The sequence below is a fragment of the Lepeophtheirus salmonis genome, chromosome 10 (genome assembly GCF_016086655.4).
Source record: "Lepeophtheirus salmonis chromosome 10, UVic_Lsal_1.4, whole genome shotgun sequence".
In the NCBI taxonomy this organism is placed as follows: Eukaryota; Metazoa; Arthropoda; class Copepoda; order Siphonostomatoida; family Caligidae; genus Lepeophtheirus; species Lepeophtheirus salmonis.
The window spans coordinates 13728441-13740040 of record NC_052140.2 but is presented as its reverse complement, the minus strand read 5'-3'; the positions used below and the strand labels follow the sequence as shown (position 1 = coordinate 13740040).

The following is an 11600-nucleotide window of genomic DNA, read 5'->3' as shown; positions in this document are numbered from 1 at the left end:
GATCCTGATCTAAGATCCATGAATCCTTAGTAAATACTTCGGTTGGTTTTCAGTGTGAAAATCCTAGTCCGCTCTAAAATTGTAGTCATTTTGCGTCGTGGACTGAACTCATTTGGTCCTTTAAAGAAGCTGGGTAGAAAGAATCATTTTGTCTGATTACTGATGCTGAACCAATAAATAACCCAATGTTATTACTATCAGAATTTATTTATTAGAATGATTGTTTTAATATCATTGGACACGTCGCTACCATTATTGTATCTCCTAACCCCTCCTCCGAAAAGAAACAGAAAAGAGGTCCAATATCAATTTGTAGTTAGTCAATTCTTCTGACTATTACATTGTTATTCAGTAATAATTGATAATTGCTCAGAGATTAATAAAAATTAATTCGTTTCCAACCAATCAGCGTTGAGGATATTCATTCGAGGAAAACAGAAAAAAACTTCCACAGCTGACAACCAAATTAAGTGAACATTTCTGTGTTTGGGCGGCAGGAAGTAACCCCGTGTGAAATAACTGTGGGATGCAACTTTTTATGTATTTCAATATGGAATGACATTTCCACAAAATAATGGAAGAGGACATCAAGACATCTGAACAGAGCAAGCTGACCGCGGTTAGAAAGAACAAAGAAGATTCTAAATTTTATCAAGGCGAACAAAAATTCGGCCAAAGTTTTGTTCTTATCTGATGTATTTTTTTTTATTATTTATGCAAATGTAAATAATCAGAACTACCGCTAGATCACAACCGAACATACAAACAATGTTTAAGCTGCAGCGAGACATATCTTCATAACAAAAAATCCGGTGGCGAGCACAGGCGAAATCTCCCCTCCCATTTTTGTGGAGAGAAATGAGCTGCTCAATGATGATGCTTGCATCAAACTTCTGGATAAGAAAGTGCTACCTTGGGTCAGAGAAAAGTTTCAATCAAAACGAAGTTCCATGTCATCACGCTGCTAAGCCCAGGCCTTCCTGAGGGACAACTTTCCGGACCTTAACATTAAGCCACCCTCCTCTCATGATGCAAACCCCTTGGCCTACTCTATCTAGGTGCATAAGGAGGAAAGGGTGTGTTTTACACTTCACAGGAGTGTCCAGTCTGTAGATGCTTTCATCGAAGAGGAGTCGACCAAGCTCGAGTCGGACTACATAGTCAAGTTCTACAAGGGATTTAGGCCTAGCATTGAAGCATTTATTAAAGCTGAGTCACCACATATTCAATATAAGTTATGCAAGGTACTATTTTCAGATGATTTTGTAAAATAAATGTCCTTACAAAACCTCTCCTTTAATTTTTACTTTAGAAAAATAACAAAATCTTTACCTCTAGATAAAATCAACCCTGAAGAGATACTATTTTGATTTTTTTTTTAAATTGTATTTTAAAAAGGTCGATTTTGATTAATTTTTCGTCAATTTAGTTTTTAATATTTATTGGTTAAATTAAAAATTAAATCGTTTATATCTTTTAAATAATTAATTATTTTAAATTAGAAGCATCTATTAACTTGTTTTAAGCCCCTTACATCTAAATTATTTTCCACATTATTATATATTCTTACTTAAAAATTCATAAAGAGTTCAAATTTTTCTCCCAGAATATTATTATGTATTCAACGCAACCTAACCAGCTTATTCTATGAAATTCCTTAATAAATATTAAGAACTAAATTTATCAAAAATTACTGAAAATCGATGTTTTTTAAATTGAAGTGTAAGGTCTATTCTATAACTCCAGTTAAAATATATATTACTTGAAGAAAAAATAAAAAAGATATTCGCTTCTACGTAAGGTCCTTCATTTTATATTTTTATAAATTGTCAACAAGATAAAGTAATAAATAATTTATTATTTAAATGCTGAATGTTTGTATTAATTTGTTATTTATTTTGATTTTGATTTATATAGTAATTTCATGTCGAAATATAGTAGTGAATCGTAGCTATACCTATACACTTGACTTTTTAGGAAATGACTTTAAATCTCAAACCTTTTTACATTAAAAGTTTTATAGATCAATTTCGTATTCTACGGCTTAAATAAAAATAATAATATTGGGTTTCAGCCTGTGTACAAAAATACTGTTGCATGGTGGTGTTATGATCTAATAATAAAAATAATCTCTTTTTGGGCGAGATTTTGGAAATACAAACATTGAACGGATTTACATAATGTTTTTGTCTTGTTCCGTAAAGATAATTTTGCCATCAAATTTGTATTATATTCATTTTTTCGTACTATTTTATTACTCTGTTTTATTTATTTAACGAGTTATAATTTGATTTTTGAATATAATTTTCGATAATACATTATAATACTATTTGTTTTGATTAAAAACGAAATTGCAATCATGTTTTTAAATTAGGCGCAATGAATAATACTCTTTGAGTTTTTATCATTTTTAGCCATATATATCATACACTCCTAACATTTTATTGTAATTTTTTTTTGCTAATTTGGAATATTTGATTAAATTTTTTTTAGTCTTGTTTTATAATTCAAATAATTTTATACATACATTGCAAGGATTTGAAGAGCATAAATGAGGTTTTTTTTATTAGCATTGTTAGTTACAGACGTATACTTCATGTCCACATTAATTATGCGTATTTTAAAAGGAGAACCACCCAGAATGAACGCTTAAGGGGACATCATGGATTATATGTAAATATATACTATACTATTGAATAAGAATATTTCTATTTTGTATTGGATCTACTAAAATGATACGGTGGTTTACACCACTGACATACACATATACATGGTACTTTTGTCCGTTGTCCATACTTTTATGTCTCACTTTAGTATTCGAAATTCTGATTTGCAGTTAGTGTGGTCGGGTACATTTTAGGCATGTTAAAATATAGGGATTTGTAGACTAATACAAATTGTTTTGGTACATTTTTATTTATCTTTTTGGAAAAAAAAAAGGTTGATACAATAAAGATCAAATTGTAATAAATAAAGTGAACAAGATAAGGGGTCAAAGTTCGTTTTTGAAATGTAATAATATTTATCTTTTATTCTTTTTTGTCTTAGGTACTGCTGACAATATCTTTTTTTTATGTCTCTATCGTTCTTAAAACATCTTCATAATTCAATCTAACCAATTCAAATTCCCTGTGTTGATATTGTCACATAACACAAATCTTGTATATATGTTATGTGTAGGTCTATCTAAAGAAGAAGAAAAGATCAATGGAAAATGTATATTTAATAGTGATGGGGAAAATCAACTCTCTTGTTTAATTTGGTTACCTTAACTCTCCTTCACAAAAAATAACGACTCTCTATTAGTTGTTCAATCCTTAGATAGGTAACAAAAATAGCAAAACGAAGACCGCTTGATCAATATTTGTACATGGTAGTGATCGAATCCAAACCTTTTTTTTTTTACCATTAAAAGTGTTGAATTTTACTCCAGAACTACCAAGTGGTTCATTAAAATATGAAATTTTTGAATTTCAAACTTCAACAAGATATAATAATAAATTAATGAACAAGAGAATTTCAAAAATATTAATTCAATAAATATATGTTACACCCGCTACAGATATAGTACTCTGTCATTGCGTCTCAGTGATAGCTGACAGTTGCTCTGAGGGCCTCAGTGTATGGATGACAGGCACTGAAGTCGTGGGGTTGATATCAGGGCTGTAGGATGCGCCGAAACTCTCTTTCCACTCACTTTTTTGATAGCTCTCTGGACTGTCTTGTATGAAACCTCGAGATCTCTTACATAGGACCACATGGAACTGAGGGATTAGTATGGGCTATTTTCTTTAACTCCTACTGGTCCAGCTGAGCCTTCTTGACAGAACCCTTCTTCCTCTCCAACGTTTCGGACTTGCTGCTGCGTAGACGGTGGTACTGGAGACTATTTGGAGTGCACGAATGGAAATTTCTCAATCACGTGGTAGTATCATAATCTCTATTTTTACGTAAGGTATAGAGCATGGGTTTGTTTAGTTATGTAATTATTCGTTTGTGCTTTAATATATCGAAATACGAATCAATTTTTTTGAACTCAACCTTAATTAATTATTGAATTAGTAAGTGTTCAGATTTCAATGGGCCACTCCGTAACTATGCAACGGGTATCAATTTACCCATTTGAACCAAATTAACTAGGGGGATCCTTGGAAAGGGAAGGAAAAGTTGCATGCGGCATAACGGAAAATGACAAAAAATTATAAAGTGACGTCATCAAGAGTCAACCTTTTTCGATTAAGTATGAACTTACAAGCCCTAAAAAAATAAATAAGCAACTTATTCTTAAATTATTACAACTCCAAAATAAACAGTTTGATTCCAAAGCCTAATAAAAACTTGTCAGTGAAAAGCTACTAAAGAATAATTACTATAGATTTATTTTATTAATATTTTATCCTTAGAAAATGAATCTGTTGGTAAAGGAAACAAACCAATTGTGACATAAGAAAACCAAAGTTTTCAGGGATACGGCTACATCTAATATCTTGACATCAATCCATGTCTAGTGTAGAGTGTAACAACGAGTCTGTATGCCCATGAATGACGTAGAGTAAGGCCTAATATTTTTTAGGGAGTTATCAGCACTGAGGCATTATATGTATATTTCCCCGATATCAAAAAATAAAGAAGCAAAAGATAAAAGTGGTCGCCATGATAATTTAAATAATTTTTTGGGGAAGAGCAGCTTAGCTGTCATAGCGTTTTGTTATACAAGCTGCAAGGAGCTATGAAAGGAAGGAAACGTACACAAACTGCAATCCATATCTACCTACCAATGATAAAGGGAGGGATTACCAACAAAAAAAAGCCGCTCCCTATTTCCAGGACAAGTTTTATACACATCTAGTTATGACTCTAAATCCTTCTTAGACTTAGAGTGGAATTGAGGATCAAAAACTGAGTAATTCTAGCCTATGCCCTTGCTAACTACATAATTACTGATAATGAAACTGCTTTCCTACTAAACATTAATCAAATTGCCAGAGCTACCACTTAAATTTTCAGTTTCCTTTTCTTTTTTAGCATACCAAAAATGCAAATGATTTACATGCCGACTCATTTGTTTACCTTATTTATAAGAGTTCTTCATTTTGAACAAACTGTTAATGAACAGCACATCACTACTGTTCACTTATGGTAGGCATTGCTCATAGATTATTCTAGTCTTTAAATATAAATATTATGCATGTTTGATAACATGACAAATAAGATATCAAAAGGTCAATCCAATTTTTTTTTTTTTTTTTTTTGGTTTTATAGATATCATGTTCCATTTGTCAATTTAGACAGCTAAAACTTTTTTTTTCCTCTTCATCTACATAATATTGTTTATGTATGTGGGTCCAATCACTATAGTATAAAAGAACCAACCGATTTTTTGAAGCCTATATGAAGGGTGACCGCCCGTCCTCATTTGGATGTGTATGTCTTCTTTTTAGATCCTCTCAAGAATGTCCGGGAAACTTTTTATATATTCATAAAGTGCTCAGGTTTGTTCAAAAGAGGACGGTTGCTCACCCTAATATAATATAAGATCATACGGATTTTGATAATTAAAACATCAAAGATATTAAAGAAGATTCAGATTTTAATATTAAATTTTACTAATTTCAAAATATTTAGAAATAGTTTTAGTTATGAATAAATATTTTGAAGGCAAGGAGATGAAACCTAATTATGTTTGATGTCCAATGTATTTGATTAGTATTTATTACAAATTAACCCTTAAATGATTTTTGTTGCACATATCCAATATACCCAAAAACACATTTTTATAAATTATAAAACGAAAATGTTTTAAACTGCAACTTTTTTACATTTCAGACCACATTGTTGGTAAGTGTGAGCAGATATTAGTATGATTTTGATTGAATTCAATCCTTGCAACCTATTAATAATAGGTAAATAACTTTGCTTGAAGAATAGGAGGAGAGGGGTCTCGACTTTTTCCATATTTTGAAAATTAGTACTTTGGAAGATCATGATAGTAAAGGTCTTACCATCTGGAGGAAGTTGTGAGTTTGGTTCTTATATTAACAACCTCGACATGCTGGTGAACACATTGACAGCTCCTGACGATAAAGGCTTTGCCTTGGCGTACCACGCTGTCACGATGACAGCTAGGAGCGAATCCGAATTTGTTTAAGAGGTGAAACAGACATTCTTGTCCAAGGCACCCCAAATTGTAACGTCCAAAGAGTTGAGGTTAGGAAAGGAGGCAGGCCAGACGTCAGCCATATTGTTGCTTCGTCATCACCTGTAAGTTGTACAGAATGGAAAGATTCAAAATCACCCATTATTTAAGATTATGCATGTATCAAAAAGATAATTATTCGTTTTTTTTAAATTTCACCACCAAGACAACACCCCATGGCATAGTAGACAATACTCAGCGAAAAAGTTATTATACTGCAATCAGTGTGCTTGAGTTTGACTCCCTGTCGCTTCTAGATAAGGAAATATACTTATCATACGTACAAATATCGACTTCATAAATTCATTAATTATAGTTTTACAATGTCTACGTATACCTAGGGATAAAGTTTTAGTGATTAGAAAGGGAAAAACGGTTACTAATCGTAAGGGGATTTTTCCTGTATGTTTCTTTTTAAATTACTTTCACATTACTTTTCAATCAATACAATGTATATATATAGATATATTATGAGTGCCTTCCAAACATACTTTCCCTTAAAAATAAAAGAAAGAGAGACGGAAAATGAGGTTATATTTTGGTAAAAAATAGGCTCTAACAAATCTTGAGGCTCTAAATAATCATGAGGTCCAAAAAAAATATCACAGGAACATGCATGGTTATTTTATACGTCTACTTGCTAAATTTCAGACGGTGATCAGAACTTACCCTATGCAATTTCGCCCTGTGGAAGTTACGACCTCATACATATATTAAAGCATAAATGTATCTTCCACATATTATTTAAGACCTTCCTTTACATGAAGTCCTATGTAATTAATTATGAAATTTTGATATTTTAATTCATTTTGGATGTAGTAACTCAAACATTGGTTTGACTGGGGAGGGTGACAAGAAATAAAATTCCCTTAACGGTTTAATGGTCATAGCAGAGCTATTCCTCATATTAATATTAGATTTAGGAGTGAGGTTAGTTAGAGCTAAGTTTCATATTATAAAGGTCCTTACACGTTTGTGAGACTTATGTTAAGAAACACACGCAACCGCTCATTTACTATTACGTCAATAATAAAAGCGTGCTGGAAGTAGAACATCAGTCGTACCCGCGTTCTGTAAAAATCTGTTTTTCTTCTCCAGCAGTCGGTACAATACATCAAATTGAAAATTCTAGCAAGCCCGAGTACATGATGGTCTAACCTTGAGAAATGGTAAGAAAAAATAAGAAGGAAGTGAGCAAACGAAATACGCTTGATGCAATTATTGAAACGTTCATATGTGGGCTTCAAAAGTTCTTAGGGAGGCTCAACTCCCCTCCCAAGGGGATGACAACACCACTGCTTGGACCCTTCCCTAGATCCGACCCTGAAACCATAATATATTCCACAAAACAGATTTATTATTTTGATGGGATTATAATCCAAATAATAGGCTTCCATCTGCTTGAAACACTCAGTAAATCACGAAAATAAGCGTTTCGATGCATATAATTAAAATTACATTTTGTTAAATTACTAATTTTTTTTTTTTCTTGGGTTGTGAGTAAAAAAAAACAACCTTCAACTCATCTGATTTAAAAAGCATTTGTAATTTAATTATAAAAAATATCATGAAATAGAACTCATGTACCTAAGGTAAAATATATTGTATTAAGTTGTACGAGATGCATTTTCGTGCCTAGCTTCTAGCTACCTATTACTACTACTACTACTACAAGCCGTGGTATAATACTTTGAATGCGTAAGTAATTGATGGATAGCAAGTCTGATAATAATATATTATGATATATTATGTGTCAAATATGAAATATTTGACACGGAGGACAAAGACAAGCCAGGACGTCGTATACCCATGTAGTTAGTTATGCTGTAGAGTTGGGTTTGGGTCTTGAAGTTCTAGACTTGTATGAAATCCTATAGTTTTGATTACCTTGGTTTAATATTATTCTGGACAGGTTTGTGTAGTAACATTTGCTGGACAAAAATATCGGTCTTCATCTAGTGCCAGGACCATGGAAAAAAGTTTTAGTTGAGAATGTGTAACAATCTGACGTGACCACTAAGATATAATTTTTTCCCGATATTTTTTGAGAAGAGCAGCTAGCTGCCATGATGTTTTATTAGATTATCTGGAAGGAAATAACTCCCAATCCGTTGTTTATTTTATGTTTGCTGTTGTTAGACGTAACTTTTATCTTGTGATTATTTTTTTAAAGAATGGCTCATTCCAAGAAAACTGCTCCTAAATTAACTGGAAGAAAGGCTCATCGGAAGCAATTTGCAACTAAAGGGGCTTGTAAATTAGCACCTGTTGCTGGAGGTGTAAAGAAGTCTCATTGTTTTTTTCATGGAAACGTAGCCCATAGAGAATTTATAAAGTATCAAGATTTCAAGATTGACTTGATATTTCAGTGTAGTACTGTCATTAGTTTATATAAAGCTTTCAAGGCTTATCTTGTAAGACCGTTGGAAGATAGGAATTTGTCTGCAACTCATGCCAAGAGGAAATCCTGCCTAAAGATATTCAGCTTGCCAAGAGAATTAGAGGCGGACGAGCTTGATAAATAATAAGGTTTTAAATTTTTATGAATATGTTCAACTTTATATTGCAAGAACAATAAATATATTGGCCATATAGAAAAAATATATATATTTTTTCATATAAAGCCCATAGCTTTCATTACACAATCTCGTTGCCACAAGACTAATTAAAAACCCTACTATACTATGATGACGACAAATGGGGATCAGTTTCTATGGGAATGACGCAAGAAGCATGCATTCGAATCGAGATTAATTGGTTCAATTGTAAAGTGGGGTTAAGGACTGGTCGACGTGAGGTTTTTTTTTTGATAACTTTGAACAAAAGAATCCGTTCAAGTGGAGATATTTAGTTGGAAGTAAATCAAAAAGTGCAAAGAAATCAGAAGAAGCAATTTCAAGGAAAACATATTGAAGGGCTCTTAAGACCTTTCGAAGTGACGAACTGGAATGCATATAGGGTGTTTTAAACCTTTTTACAGGTTAGCAAGATCCTAGACTATTTACTAAAAAGCTAACTTTAACCCAATACTGGCTCCAAGGAATGAATACTATTCAGTCCTCAATATAATCCCTGCTAGATAAATCAGACTTTGGATTAAACGAGAAGTAAAGCTTCCATAAATGATGACTCACTTGAAGACATGTTCACTTGTGATGAAACACACATATGCTATCTGTATTGGACTACTAACTCTTTTTTTATAGCTCTCCAATCAATTTTAAAATAGACAGATAAGGAGGGAACTACTAGGTTGGGGAGAAAACTCACCGAAAAAACTTGTAAACAAACAGTTGGACAGATTAGGTCTCCAGAGATCAGAGATCGATTCAAAAATCATTTTTCTAAAAATATATTGGAACTGGCTGTTGCAGCTTCACTTACGTCATAACGAAATTGTCCAATGGATGATCTCAAACAAAAAAATTCTTTATAAAAACTGTAATCAGATTTTTGAGCTAGCCCCCATCTTGAACAAAAAATCTGCTGACGTACCTTTTTTTTCTTAATTTTGTCAACTATGACTAGACAAAATATATTCGCCAAATAATACTTTTTGATTGACGTCTTCGAAACGAACTATTATTTAGATAATATTTTGTTTGACTAATTCAAATCTTTATTTTTCTGCCGAAATAAAGACAATACTATATATGACAAAATTTTAATAACTCAAAATAAGATGAAACAAGACAAAAACACTGCTATTAGTAAGTTTAATAGCCCTTAACGACAATTGTGTTATATGTATATTTTTTTTTCCTTGAAGAAGTATAAGAAAGTACAGAAAAATTGATAGTTACATTAATATTGCCCTAGAGCAGTTTTTCATATAAATGTGTTCAAACGGTTTTATTTATATTGCAATCTCTTGCGGAACACAAGGGCCCCAAGAAGCCCCATAACGGAGTCATTTCTTTAAGTTGCCTTAAAAACCAAATTCTGTTTAGTTTTCAAATCCGATATTTCTGATATTTTGATGAATCTCGGAGCCAGCACTGAATATCATTTAAATTTCAGTTCTCGGACAATGATCCGAAATATTATTAATTTTTAAATTGGAAGGATCCCGATAAAGAGATCTTTGTTAAATTTGACTACCAGTCAGAAAAAGCTTAGTACTTCTAACATTTTAGATTTTTTATGTAAAATTATAATTTTCCTTTTGTTTTACAATAAAAATACTGTTTCTAAAACTTTTTGGGTTGTCTAGAACCGAATAAATTCAATTTTTTCTGCTCCAAATCACATTTTTACAAATATATTTCGTTTATTTATCTTTCCTCATATCATACATGTAAATATATATATATACAAAACTTAAAGTTAAATATTAAGTTGTTTGGAGGAATTGTGTTATACTAATATCAATAAGTATTTTAGTTTAACGTTATATCTCCTAGCCAAGACTTGCAATCAACAATAAACAAATAATTCAATTACTTTGCTAGATGAACAAGGTTTGTCTTGAATACTTTGACAATTTACTTGAGAGTTCTAAAAAACTAGAATTATCCGAAAAAGTAGCTCAAAATACAGTCGATGTTAGGAATCCTGATGTTTAACGCTACATACAGCGCAGTTACGGCAGCAAATATCACTCACTCTTTTATCTCCTAGACAGTATGTGACCTCTATTTAACAATCAACACGATTTAAAAAAATTGATTTTTTCCTAATTAATCATTTGATTCAAATAACAACCAAAGACAAATTAAGCTGAATAAAATACATATTATTAATCAATAAAATTGTCTAATAATAGCTAATTTTTATTTTTCATTATTATAATTTATCTAATAATAATTGACCTAGGAAACGGGAGACGGGCTTCATGGCAATCTCCTTTAGCAAATTTTGAATTAACCTCACCCATGTACATTAGTTCGTATTTTGTGCCGCAAGAGGATGTCTTGGTGTTTCGTAAAACTGTACCCACACAATGAAGTCCATTGAGTTGAGGTACGGTAAGTATGGAGGCCAAACACTGAGTCCAACAAAGTAAAAATAAACAGCTAATTCTGACTACTAGGTCAAGGTTTTCTTTTCGCTGTTGCATGGAACAGACTCATAATTACCTTCAAACTCTTCCAGTTCCTTCTTGACTTTCCAGACAAAGGTCCTGTCCAAGTTTAAGAATTTTGTAATATTAATATTGTCTCGTGTAGACCAGATTGCAACAAGGACACCTACATTTTCTACGATAGTGAAATATGTAAATACTTGATTGATCGATGGGCATTATTTTAAATGACGCAAACCCCTTCTGGCTAGCCATCAAAACAACAAACAACGTCTTACATTTGTATGTACAGCTGTAGCAGTCACTCAAAATCCATTGTTAAACAATGACTGCATGCTGTATATACTAATTCCTTATCTGTAATCCTCTGAACGATGTATA

At 32.1% G+C, this 11600-nt stretch overlaps 1 protein-coding gene across 1 annotated transcript; it reads left to right on the top strand.

The window, feature by feature from the left end:
- The first annotated feature begins 8370 nt into the window (after nucleotides 1-8370).
- On the top strand, nucleotides 8371-8721 carry LOC121125750 (histone H3.3C-like). The gene has a single exon (XM_071891361.1). The coding sequence runs from the start codon at nucleotides 8371-8373 to the stop codon at nucleotides 8719-8721; it is 351 nt and encodes a 116-aa protein (XP_071747462.1).
- The last annotated feature ends 2879 nt before the right edge of the window (nucleotides 8722-11600 follow it).

Bases quoted from the DNA above. Each gene is read 5' to 3' on its own strand.
- LOC121125750 (XM_071891361.1), top strand. From the start codon at position 8,371: ATGGCTCATTCCAAGAAAACTGCTCCTAAATTAACTGGAAGAAAGGCT.